At 29.1% G+C, this 14,050-nt stretch overlaps 1 protein-coding gene across 4 annotated transcripts in view; it reads left to right on the forward strand.

Moving 5' to 3' along the window:
• Positions 1-7,426: 7,426 nt before the first annotated feature.
• The window catches only part of LOC113551837 (tyrosine-protein kinase Fer), a 44,925-nt gene continuing 38,301 nt past the window's right edge, over positions 7,427-14,050 (forward strand). For 3 of the 4 annotated variants that reach the window (XM_026954359.1, XM_026954360.1, XM_026954361.1), the window contains exon 1: positions 7,428-8,205. In XM_026954359.1, coding sequence (XP_026810160.1) covers positions 7,783-8,205 — 423 coding nt within the window. In that variant the 5' untranslated portion in view covers positions 7,428-7,782. Of the gene's footprint in view, positions 8,206-14,050 lie in introns of all 4 variants that reach the window. The other variant, XR_003405145.1, reaches the window with a different exon arrangement.

Below are 14,050 nucleotides of genomic sequence, written 5' to 3' on the forward strand. Positions count from 1 at the left end.
CATGAAAAGCATTATTTTTTTAGATGTTACCAATTTTAACTATTCATTTTCTTATTGTAAAATAAAAATAAAAAGTACTATTTTCTTATATAAAACTAAAATGTAGATTAAATAATATTATAATAATATATTGAACTGTTGAAATAAAAATATATTGAAAAAACTGATTTTTTCATGGCTCTTGTTTTTCACAATTGTCATCGTGTAATAGATTTTTTACAAAAAGAAAAACTTTTACCAGTTTAATATACTTGAATTCTGTTCCTGTCTTATGACTTATATTCATAATTTTTATTTTTGTTTGTTTTTTAAAATACATGTATGGTTATTATTGAAAATTAAATACGTAATTATATATTATTTTCTGTATCATCATGTATATTAAAAATTATTAGTCCATTTTATTTAATCAAAATCTTATTTCCCCTCTCCTAGCAACATTTATTACTATGTATTTTTAATTTATATTCTTTAAAATAATGTTTTTAACAAATTAAATTAATACAAAATAATTATTTTCATACTTTAAATTACTATACAAATTTTTAAATTATTCCTGATTTATACATACAATATGTATATATCAATTGAATGTCTTGACCAATTAATTTAATTGTATTAATTATGTTTCTGTTTTAATTGTTTTTCAAGCACGTTCAGATATAGTAGCTTATTTGTACAATATTATAAACCACTAATACAGTTTTATTTTATTTTTTTAATACATGGGGAAATATTAAGTATCATGAAAATATTGTATATTTTATGAATAAAATGAAATTTAAAAAAATGTAATCAAACGTTTGTTTTTTCTGTAAATATTATGTTGTTGTATTATGTTTAATGTTTGTTAGAAATGTATTATGAATTATGAAATGTATATTTTGTAATATTTTAATACATTCCATAACCAATTTTATGTTTAATGGATAAATACAGGATGTCAGATGACATTGGTCTTTTTTTAGACCTACTCTCCTTTCGCCACAGAACAATATAGAAATGACACTCGATTAGCTGATCGATCCACTGTACCCTACTTTCTAGGGTATGGAATATTGAACTCTAAAAGTTAAAACCATACCTATACTTTGATAGAATGTTTTTTAGCAACGTTGCCATTGAGGTTTTTGTTATGTAAATGGAAATAATACGTTAATGAATAATAATTAATATTGTTACCATTTATTCGTGTTTACACTTTTTACTTTTTTTGTTATTACTGACTAGTAATTTTATTTTATATTTTAATATTTAAATATTAAATCATGGTAAAATGAAAAAATGTTTATGTATTTTACTATAAATTTAATATTATAATAAATTAATATTGTTCTGTGATGTTACTCTTGTGTTTTGTACAAATAATATTTATAGGATTTATTTAATTATTGATGATGTATACCATGCCTCCCCCCTTGGAACCCATGGTTAACACCAAAGTTCCCTAATGTGTCTAAAAATACAATGTCATAGACATGATTTTACACATATGTAAATAATTTTAACAAACTTTTTAAATTTAATGTTTTGATTAGAGTTATTTGTTTAGTTGAAACTTACCCTACCCTAAAAGCTTTCACCTTAGATTCTAATGTGTATCAGAGTGATTTTTGTTTTTAATGAATGCTTAAAAAATTTTAAAATAAGTAATATGTATATTGATTCAATTATAGTCACAAAAAATGTGATTTTATATTGGTGTCCATTAAATAATTTATATATTTAAAATTCTGAGTGGAGCAATGAATGTATTAAGTTTACAACGATAAGAATTTTTTTTATGCTTGCATTTGAAAAAAATGCTTCAATTTTCAACTTTGATTGTGGTTTCTAATAAAAGAAAATTGATTTAAATTGTTATTTGTATTTTTGAAAAGTTAAAATGAAAAATACCCAGTAATTCTGGGAACTGAAAAACTCATGAAAGGACTGCTGAAATTGTTGCGTGTCGTTCTAATTCTAATTTTCGTGATAGAGTAACTTGTAAATGATCTACTTCTGGTATTGCTGCCTGCTATACTTGCAACTCTTGAGCAGCTCGTTAATGATCTTTTTCATTGTTTGTTTGTCGTTTCTCGTATGTTTGAAAAGTTCACAATCACTCTATCATCCTCATCCTTGGTCTTTTTCTTAACTAACTTAGCAAGTAATAATCGTTTTGGAGACATATTTTTTTACTTTTACTCACTTACAATTATATCAATTTACCTATGCATTAATAATAAATAAAAATTATTAAACTCAAATATAAATTGGTCAAAACGCCAATACACTTAAAACACAAAATCTATAATAATTAATGATACAATTATGAATCCTGATGTTGCTTGCTTTGGTATAAACTACAATGAATAAACAAATTGAATAAGTATACATAATTCTAAAAGATCTGTGACATTAATATTAATATTTTAAAGCCAAAGAATAATTTAAAAAAATTGAATTATTTATTAACGGTATAGTTAGAAACTGTAGAAACCAGAAATTAAATTAAATAATAAGCAATCAGTTTCTTATACTACTATAAGTAGTAAAGGTAAATTTTGATTTTAATTTGATTTTAAATGATGAAAAATAAAATTTGCAAGTGATTTTTCTTAAAGTTTTTATAGTAAGTAAATAAACATTTTTTTGAAGTAAATTTATATTATTAGAACTAAAAATTAAGTTATAAGAGCTAATTGAATACTATTATGGCCATATTGCTATATTATGGTGTTGGAATAAGCATTTTTTTATGAAAGAAAAAAAATACGTTTCAAAATGTAATGATCATAGCTATGATCGTAAATATTTTTTCTCACATTTTAAAACCTAAGATACACACTAATAAATTACGTATCAAAATATTTAATTGCTGTAAACATAATAATTCAGGTAACTTAAAAAGAAAATATATTCTTGCAATTAAAAATAAGGAACACCGCACTAATTGTATTCGATTACCCAAATTAACCATAAGTATCTGAAAAATACTAGTTAACAGTGAGTAATTTTAGTATTTTAGTGATTTATTTATTATTTACCAATTGTAAGTTATAACTTTATAACACGTCTCACATAGTTTAATAAACGACTCAAAGTTATTAAAAAGATAATTGTTAATAACATATAGAGCTATTTCATTGTTCATAGTTGTTTTGCATCAATAAATTCGTGGTATAAATAGGCAATAGCTTAAAATTAAACTAAATGTTTTAAAAATATCACCTCGTGCCTATAAAAAATATTATAACATACGTACAAGTGTTAAATACCGCAAATAATACTTCTTAATTACAATCGAATAATTAAAGTTGTTATTATTCCTATAAATATCTTGTTTCGAACAAATTGTTTAGCTTTGTTATAAACTACTTATTATAATGAATATTATATTAAAATACCATACTTTAAACATTTTATACATTTTTAACTACAAAATAATTTGCGAATTTTCATGATTGTCAAAATTTCTAACTTAAAATGCTTATTTAAAGTATCTTTAATATTTTTAAATAGCTTAAATTAGAATTTATGAGGACATTTCTGTTACATTTTTAAGCTTTTTGACTTAATCCACTCACAAGAAAACTCCAATCAGTCTATCCAAATCATTGTAAACCATATTCCCCTGACCCTTGCTGCAGTTTACTATACACACAGCTAAAATATTACTCAGTTTATCAGTTTACTATGGAATAATTTTATTAAAGGAGGTTATTTAAACTATAAATATCTGTTTTGAAGCTTTTGTTACGCTTCTTCAAGTGGTAAAATCCTCCATAAAACACTTACTGATCATAATTGGTTATAACTTTCGGCTTTCAATTACCGGACTGATATAGTGACCCACTCACACCAATAGACATCCAGATATTCTAAACTTTTTCATACACTCTACCCCAAGCCATTTGTCTTTCTTTATATTAAAAGTACTAATTTTTCTTCAAATCGTACTCCAGTAAAGTTATAGTCATTGATAGTGAAATAAATTAAATTCTGAAACGTTTGCTCATAATGATCTATCCAATTAACTGAGCACATAGGTTAGGTTAGGTTAGGGGGCCAGGGGCCTGTACGCCATTGACCCTCTTCTTGTCTATGTCCCTGATGCTAGGCCCTGGCCATATCCGGCATAATTGATTCCGGAAATATCTATTGCCAAACAGGACCTATGTCATGTCAAGCGAGAGGACAAAAGGCACTCTCAGTATTTTGTTAATATTTGTTGTATGATATGCAAGCTACAGATGTCCGGAATTTTATTCCTTGTCCGCCAGCATTACTTTACCACTACTATACCTATGTTGCCATTGATTAACGTAGATTGCGTGTGTGATATCATGGTACCTAGAATCTAGATATATGTAGGTATAATATTGTTTATAAAATTATTTACAAAAGCAATAGATTCATATATTGTATTATATTAAAGCATCGCTTCTCTATTAACTATACTTACTCAATCAATGGTTCAAATGTAACTTTAGTGAGTAGTGTAAAAATACTTGGGTATTATATATTTAATACGGATCTTAATTTTCACTTCCATACTGAAATGATATGTTGCAAAGTTTTAAAAACGCTTGGGTTCGTAATGCGTATATCGAAGGAGTTTAATCTATCGTCTTCACTGAAAACTATATATTGATCATTTGTCTATTCCTTAGGTATTAGAATATGCATCTATCCTTACACGATAACAGACTCCCGTCAATTAGAATGTGTTCAGAGACGATTCCTATCTTGCGCAGCTTTTACATTAAAAATTGAACTGAAACGCTTATAAAAAATTTTTTCATGATGATCTTAAATACAACGTTACTTAATTATTAAATTTGTTTTAAACTGATGTTTATAAATGATGAATGTATTGATTTTACAACGATACGTATTTTTTTTTAAATTAATTTTTAGTGTCCATCATCGCCTTCCAGATTAGTAAAAATCTTTCGATTTTCAATTTTATGGGTGGTTTCTGGTAGCTTTTTGGTATTTTTTCGGGTCTAAATTTGAAAAGCTTTTTTTTTTATAAATGTCGATAAAAATAAATTAGTTGATGGATCGACTAAAGCTTGAACATTGAACACAAGGTTTCTGATAAATATTTTATGTTTTATCTTTCAAAGCATCAATTAGACATAATTATTCTAATTGATATCAGAAACTATTCCCAATGTTGAAAATCGAATCATTTTTAAATTTTATTATTCCTAAAAATAATGAAAAACACAAAAACTAATTAATTATAAAATACTCACATTATGCATTGTAAAATAAATACAGTTATATTACTTCAATCGGGATCTAAAGTTAAAAGTTTCTATAAATAAAAGAAAAATATGTCTAATATTTTAATGCTAACCTAAACAACTGTATTTTAGAATTTGCTGAACTTATAAAAGTCTTCTATTAGACGTGAAATTAACTTAATGTTGCAATAATATACAAATATACTACCTACTCTAAAATAATGAAATATACTTGTATTTTTTATATATTTTACTATTTAATGGTTTTCATCAAAATCATTATGATTTTAAATGAAAAATAAATATTAACGATTCTAAATCATTTTTTACCATTAGCCAATATTGTTATAACACACATAATTTGTGGATCAAATTAATAATTTAATACTGCCAACTAACCGTTAGACTTTCTCTACTACAATGACTATGAGGAACAGCGCGATATCTTATCATAATCTTATGGTGTTTATTTGTCACTGTCAACAAAATAAAAAAAAAAACTTGTGAAAAATCGAAAGTTTAAAAATATTTATTCAAGTTTCATGATGTTTTATAAATTTTTGGAATAATATAAGGTAATATTTATGAAAAATATTTAGACAATATACTTGATCTAATAAAAATGTTATAAATATGTCTATAGTTTTTATCTAGGTACTCTAATATTTAAACATATAACAAGAACCGGATAAAAATTTAAATTATACTAAAAATAAAATTATTAAATTTTATTATGTGTTAGTTTATATTTATGAAATTTAAATGAAATCAATAAAATTACCAGACATTTAAGTTACAAAAATAGTGTCGATATTCAATTATTTTTAACCTTAAATCATGATCATTTAATACGATAAAAAGTTCACACTTTAATTAAACGCATTAATTTAACTTGATTAAACATAAACAGTCCTAGATAAAGTAATTATAATAATTCTATAGTTAACTACTTTAAACAGCATTCAAGAATATTTATCTATCTTATTTTTTTAGAAAATACGTTGCTTTGTTAAAACTATTAATATTCCACGAAAATCTTTAAATCTAATCTAATCTGCATAACTATCAAATAATATAAAGTTTCAAACGTATTATGTCGGTACATCGTAAGTTCGCAGTGTTCGCACAATGGATTTTTACGGAACAACATTTATGGAAACTGTTGTTTCCCACTCATTAGATGTTTTAATTTGTCTACATTCGTTGTATATACGGCATGGCGCCTACGTTTTAAAACACTTTAGATGTTTGGCGAAATAATAGTATAGTGTTCCGATCATAAGTGTATCTACCTACGGCGAGTTTGCAATTATATATCTACTACCTATACAGTGGTCTATTGAACTATTTTTATTGATAGAACGAATAATGAATACCATCTAGCACCTTCTCGTCCCTCCCCTATTTTATATAAATGAAATTACCTACAAAAACCGCTTGTTTCGCTCGTATTGTATCTTTAGCTCAGTCACAAATGCCCATGGATAACGGTTTAGCAGAACGTTCATGTACATCAAATATCTAAGCTCATAGAAAATTATACATAGTAGTTATATTTTAACTAATATAAATTATGTGTTCCAATTTCCTTTTTCATTAAACATTTATAGATAATTTATCGTTATCATTATAATATCTATTAGTATATTACATAGGTATACCTCTGATCTATCTAGTTTTAACAAAATAGTATATACGACATACCTAATTACTTACCACATATCTTACCAATTTTGGTAGAGTCGTGGCTGCTTCTTAAAAAAATTTTCAACACACTATTGCTAGTGCCTAGTTAGCAGTTGCTACTATAATACTACTATAATATAGGTACTAGCATCCCCTTACGGCTTACACACAATATCATCGCAAAAAATCTGGTCGTATTTATAACATAAATCGTGAACGCAAAAGAGAAAGATAATTTACCATCATAACATGGACACGAAATCAGCAACAAAAAGGAAACAAAAATAAGCGTTTAGGTGCAGATTTCAAACACCTTCGGACGTCGGTCGACGAAAACACGTTCATCCGCCTCCGTGGTCCACACGTTCAAGGTGGCTGCGGCAACGGCAGCGATTGGGTTGGCAACACTGGCGGCGGCGCAACAATCCGCACCGTGTTTATTTTTGTTGCAGCTCGCTCCTCAATGACGGTCGACGACACTCGTTAATTCCGCGTTTGCCAACGGCAGTCAGTCGGTACTCGGCAGTGCTTCAGTCGGGTTCAGGTTCTGTGCGTCGTATTACTCGTGGTGTCCACTGTTCTCTGGTGTGCGTCATTCGTTTCACGTATAAATAAATATATAATAAAAAAATATCCACGCGCGTATATAGACATAATATTGTTTTGTACGATCGTAATTATATCAAACGCGTTATTAACGTCGTTTTCTAGGCGCGGTTGCACGAATAATATTATTATAACGATTATAATACGTTAATTTACATTAATATTCGCAAGTCGGCATCAAAGACAAGCCAGAGGAGAAGGTGACGATGACGTGATTCGCCGGAGGACAGTGGCCTGCACACACTAGACCGATATGGGGTACACCGGTGGTAACGCGACGGCCCAGGGCAAACCTGAATACGAAGCCTTGGTAGGTCGGCAGGAGGCGGAGATCCGCATGCTAGAAGTGATGCGCCGGTGTGTGACCAGCAAGCTCAAGTGCGATCGTGAGTACGCTGCGTCACTGAGTGCCGTTTGCGCGCTCGGGTTCAAGTGTGGCGGCGGCTCCGGCGCGGGCGGTAGTGCAGTTGACGCAACACCCGGCAGCAGTCTAATGGCTGGTGCCTGGAAGCGGTTGCTCGACGAACTAGATGCAGCCAGTCGAGCTATTCGGACCGTATGCGACCGGGTCGAGAAGAACACATTGGATCGGATCGCAGGCATATGCGCTGAGAAGCGGAAGGCGAAAAAAGCATATCAGGACGAATACAATAGGATATCGCTGCAATACAACAACGTGAGTGTTCATGTCGCGTACAGTACATAATAATAATAATAATAAACTATTCACTCAAAAGTTATATCAAAATAGTAGCCCGGGTATATAGTCATTTCGCGGTTCAGGACTTAAAGGTTTTTTTATTCCATTCTTCCAATTATAGGTCGTCAATATCTAATTGGCAGTAGCCAGTAGTGAAGGTAATTTTAAAACAACAAGTAATTATTATTTTTATAGGATTGTGAACAATTTCTGTAACGTTTATGAAAAATGTCGAGAAGGTTGAAATTAAAAGCATTTAACCTTCCATGGGTTGATTCTGAACTCAATTTATATTCCATTTTTGAAATTGTTCTCAATATTGCAATGATACAAATCGGAAGAATACACCTAATATTTATGATTATTGATTATTAAGGTTTGAAACTTACGAATTTGCATATTTTATTTACTGGTTATAGAACACTATAATAGGTAAGATATAAATTTGTTTTGTAAAATCAAATAAAAAGTTTGACGTTGCATATTTCGTTACATATTTCACAAAAAGAATATATTCGAAAAATGTAAGCATTTTTTCATATAGTTAGGTACATAACTATATTTTCTTCTACATAATTTTAGCTGCATATTTTAAAGTAACTTTTGATAATTTTAATTCCCCTCTCTCTTCAGAGATTTGGGGTGATTATTACCTTGCTCTGGATATATCAGTGTAAAATTTATCAAAAAGGGAGTCCAACTAAACTTTTTTTGGCTACAAACTGTAGAACCCCAATTGAGTAGGATTGAAATAGTTTATATGAGTCTCGTTCAATTTTTTTGTATAGGTGTTCGATCCTCTCCCCCTTCTCTCTCCCGTTAACCATGGCCGACCACAGCGTCTGTAGTTTGACCCGAGTTTTGATGTCATTTCTATCGTTTTAGCATAACTTCATTTCGTGGGTGTTCCGCAGCGACAGACTTTCCTGGGCGTTGTGTTTATGCAACGGTTATTGCACTGTGGCGCACAACACCATCATGCTATTATAATATTATATAGTCGTACAAAGATTTGTTGTCACCATCGGGGAAACCTAGAACGACGGCATCGATTGGTAGTTATGGAATAGCGAACATTCTCTTTTTGTCCATGTATTATATTGATGCACATAGAATTATTAGTATTAATATGTGGCGCAATTATGGATACGAATAAATAATAATACAATATAATGTTGTAATAATAAAACTTAATTGGTGTATTATATGCGATGGAAAAACCTGCGGAAAACCCGTGTGCTTAACCGTGATTCGTACTGACGATGTAATATAATTGTTCCAATTGGTCGGTCTCGAGGACGACAAGCGCTTGATCAAGATCCTAATAAAATATTCAGTAGTCAGGTAGTAAGGTGGGTGGTGGATGAATTAGTTATTCTGTTTACGTATTATTTTGATTTGATTATATTAACGTTTCGCGTCGAAAACGATTTTTGTTTAATTATATGCCTCACCTACCTGCATGTTTTTTCATGTGGTTCACCAAACGTGTTTTTCTTTTAGGCTCGCGACATTTTCTTAATGTCATAAACTCATAAGTGTGAACATGCGATATTTTTTCCAATCACTGTTTCTAAAAGCTGTGGAAAACCGACGCCCACGCAGTGTAATTAATCCTAATATTATAATATTATATCATATTACATGTATATTATGTGATTATAATATGTTATTGCGTTTTGTAAGTACTGTAAGTATAGTAAAAGACGTGATTATTTATTATAATTTGTAATATGTTGACATTATCTTAAAAAAGTTACTCAAATGCGTACCTTTCACACAATGCGGGAATATCTGCGCCCTTCTTATTGTTGTAGTTATTATAATACGACCTTAGCCCAGTGAAATTTTGAAATTAAAATGACATCTCCTTAAGTATACAGTAGGTATATTTATACACAATAGGTATATAATATGCATATATAAATATATTTGTTGGTGTTTATAATATTAAAGTGACAAACTCTGTTTTTATTGTAGTTGTATCAATACTTGTGTATTATATAATAATTAAAATTATAAATTATTCAGTGAAATAATTCGACGATCGAATAAATAGGCTCTATAATAGGTCAGGTGCTATCCCTAAAAAAATTTTAGCGAGAGTGAACAGGCAGGTCTATAGCGCATGTATGAATCCGCGGTCATTGACTGGGAATATGATCGTATTTACATGATATAAATTAATATAATTTATGTTTAAATACATTTTATATGTGCAGGGTAATTCTCCGAGAACTTTCATCCCTCTTTTTTTAATAATGGAGTTATTCGAAACCTAATTTTTGGAATTGTTTAATAAACTTGAAGATAATGTTTTCGAATATTTGAGATATTTTACATCACCTAACAATGTTATTGTGGTGATATAAGCTTATGATTTTCAAATCGGAATCTTCCTTTATTTCTATACATTTTTGGACAGTTATTTTTTTCTAATCTACTTCTTAAATATGAACAATTGTATTGATTGTTAATGTTCAGTTCAAGCTATAAACACATAATCATATTTAAAATTTAATAACTCGGAAACCACTTGTTTGAATTTTTATTTAGATAGTTACATTAAAATTAAAAAAAAAGATATTTCTATTAAACAATAATTTACAGAAAAAAACATAAGGTTTCTGTCTGAAAAATTTGAGTTTGTAGAATTATAGGAAAATCTCAAAGATTTTTGAAAACTATATTACTAATTAATAACACGATTTAAAATATATATGTGATAATAAAATAATATTATAATTTGTCAGTCAAATAGTCCATTCTCAAGTACCTCATCACGACCATTGTAATTTTTCAAATAAAGTAGACTTGGTAAATCACCTTGTGTATATGTATTTAATTCATGGTTGATATGATATATTTTAACAGTATTTTTATAGATATAATACATGTATACATTCATACACATATTTTCATGATCATTTAAATGAGAGCCAATTTTTTATTTAGGAAGCTTAATGTTATGTTAATGTATTATGTATAGCCTATACAGTATAGGTATAGTTGGATGATGCTATCAGATATCAGTTATCACTATAGGGTATAGGTAGTTTACAATACCTCTCTGGTTTAATATGTATTTCACTTTTTATTCGTTTTTTAAGCAATATAATTTGGACCACTAATAATTATAAACAAAAGATATACATCACGTATAATACTGCACACAATGCATATTTCATATTATATTATAGTATTATATACATCGCAACGAACTTGTTGTGTTTACCATAGGAACTATTAAAGTAGACTCACAGTACGTCACGTTCCGTTCCGTTCGTACGTCCATATACTGGCATATACGTATATCCTGGCGTATACTAATTCAACTATATTATAGACGTCCGATTTTCGACGCCGCATATTTTTATACACGTGTGGTTGTACTTACAGTTTCTAAATGAGATTATATATATATATATATATACATTTATATCAACGAAATTCCAACGCAAGAACCGGCGGCGTGCACGTAATTCTAAGACGAGATAAACGCCGAGCACACCGCCCACGGGGTCATTTATTTTGCGCTCCGTCAAGTGCCCCACCGAATTTAAAACTACTGACCTACTTCCCTGGTTTACATTGTTCCTCCCGCACAAAAATCCAAAAATATGTTTTCTCAAAATATGAATTATAGAATTTTATTATTTAATGTTTTTTTGGGAGACTGTAATGCTGGAAGAATATAACGGATAAAAAACAACTCGAATAACAAAGTTATTTTTATTCTACACAATATACAATAAATTATTTTTAAATGTTCATGATCGTGCGAATTGTAATTGGTTCGATAAGAGTAGATCATAAACTCACCAGTAAGAAACTATGACAACCACTCCTATTATCGCTGACGGCCGAAGCTCAAAATGCAATAACTGTAGAATATTGCTCGAGAATAGGAAACTGTATTATAATTCTAATGTATATAATATACACTTAGATTTCTCGCCGGACATCCGCATCCTGTCCCCACCATACAACTCAAGTGTTACATAAGTTCCGTGCAGATTTGTTTTTCTTTTCGTTTGGCGTGACCTTGATCCAGAGCATACTATTTCTGTGTTTTCGGTCTATTTTAATGGGACTAGTTAGTATAGATGTATAGACCAGGTTTTTATCAAGATATTCAACGCAGTTGTGACCTGATGAAAGTGCTTTCACGTCCACTGTTGATTTATTCGTCGTAGATGTTTTTTATATACATATCAGCAAGTAATTTTAATTTTAAGGAAATTATTGTGAAGTATAATAATTAATAATGTCCATTTTAAACTAAAGCGTGTCAATAATTTGTCGTTTGCTTAAAAATAAATATCTATAATGTTCTACCTATGCTTATTTATGTAATATTAATCATTATGATATAAGTAATTGTAAATTTGTAATAGGTAATTATATGCACATTTAACATTTATAACTTATTTTAACATTTTTAGTTAAAAGTCTAAATATGCTTATATGGTGTTAAAATATTTATCATTATTATTATTGATAAATGATAATTATGATTTAATTAAAATATAATACTATATAATAAATAACTATAAACATACATAAACGACATAGGTACAATTTGTGCGGGGCTTGGGTCTGCCTAGCATCCCAAAATTGTTTCATGTTAATTGAGATTTTAATAGTAATAGATATCTATAACCATAAGATAACATTATAAAAATAATAGAGAGGTTTCAGCACCCCCAGTTTTTTCATTAAAATTGTGTCCCTGGTAAATGATAAGACTATATAAATATATAATACATTTTAGTAAATAAATACGTAAATCTCGATGATTCTGTAAGATATATTATTCGATTCTATGTCTTAATCATATTATTTTATTAGTTAGAAAAAATTGGAAAGTACATTTTTTAACTTGCGCTTCTTTTTTAATATGGCACTAAGAACAATTTTCACTTGTAAATTGTAATTCAGGTATACTTCACACCAATTATTATGATTTTCTAACATAGATTATCAAAAAGTAAAGTTTCCAAGTGGAATTCCCTTTTCTGTTAGATTACCGATTAAGTGGTTGTAACCTAACCGACGATATTTTATTTGTACTGTGGATGAGTAACTGCAGGCCGTTGACCTTCCGTCGTTATTGCAATGAACTTGATTGGCCAACAGTAGATAAAAAATATTAACAACTTATAATACTATAAAACCAAAGGGTTGGAAGAGGTAACAATAATTATTTTTGAGAATTACCGCATGACGTGAAAACCAAAAAAAGTATTTACGTTATTAACTTGAAACAACACTTTCATAATGTAATAGGTTTAACAGTTTTAGTAATATTGTATAACAGTATAAGTAGTTTAACTAGTCAGTTGAGTGTAGATACGCATTTTAGTAACCACTGGCTCTTGGAAACCGCTATTCTTCGAATTACTCCAGATCTCCTATATTGGCATTGATGAGTAAACCAATGGTTTAGCGTGTGTTTATGCATTAGAATATGGGGTATCCGTATAATACTAATATAATTGATAATTCAATCGTTTTTTTTTTTTGTGTACATTCATAGATTCTTGACCCTAGCTTCTCGTAAGAGAATGATGGTAACCTTCAGAGGTTATTGTTTATGAAAACATAATAAAAACAAATGCGTTGTAAACTTGTTCACAGTCCACATAAATATTATTTCAATATTAAATAACTGAGTTATTTCTAATTTATAATGAATTTATTTAAAATGTTGACGTCCCCCTCCCACCATGGATGGAGTGGTATTGAACGTTCCCTTTCTAAACTGAGACGTTTCCTCCTCCAAACAATACATTTCTTTTTTACACACAATAATAGGTTG

Source organism: Rhopalosiphum maidis, chromosome 2 (genome assembly GCF_003676215.2).
Source record: "Rhopalosiphum maidis isolate BTI-1 chromosome 2, ASM367621v3, whole genome shotgun sequence".
Taxonomy (NCBI): Eukaryota; Metazoa; Arthropoda; class Insecta; order Hemiptera; family Aphididae; genus Rhopalosiphum; species Rhopalosiphum maidis.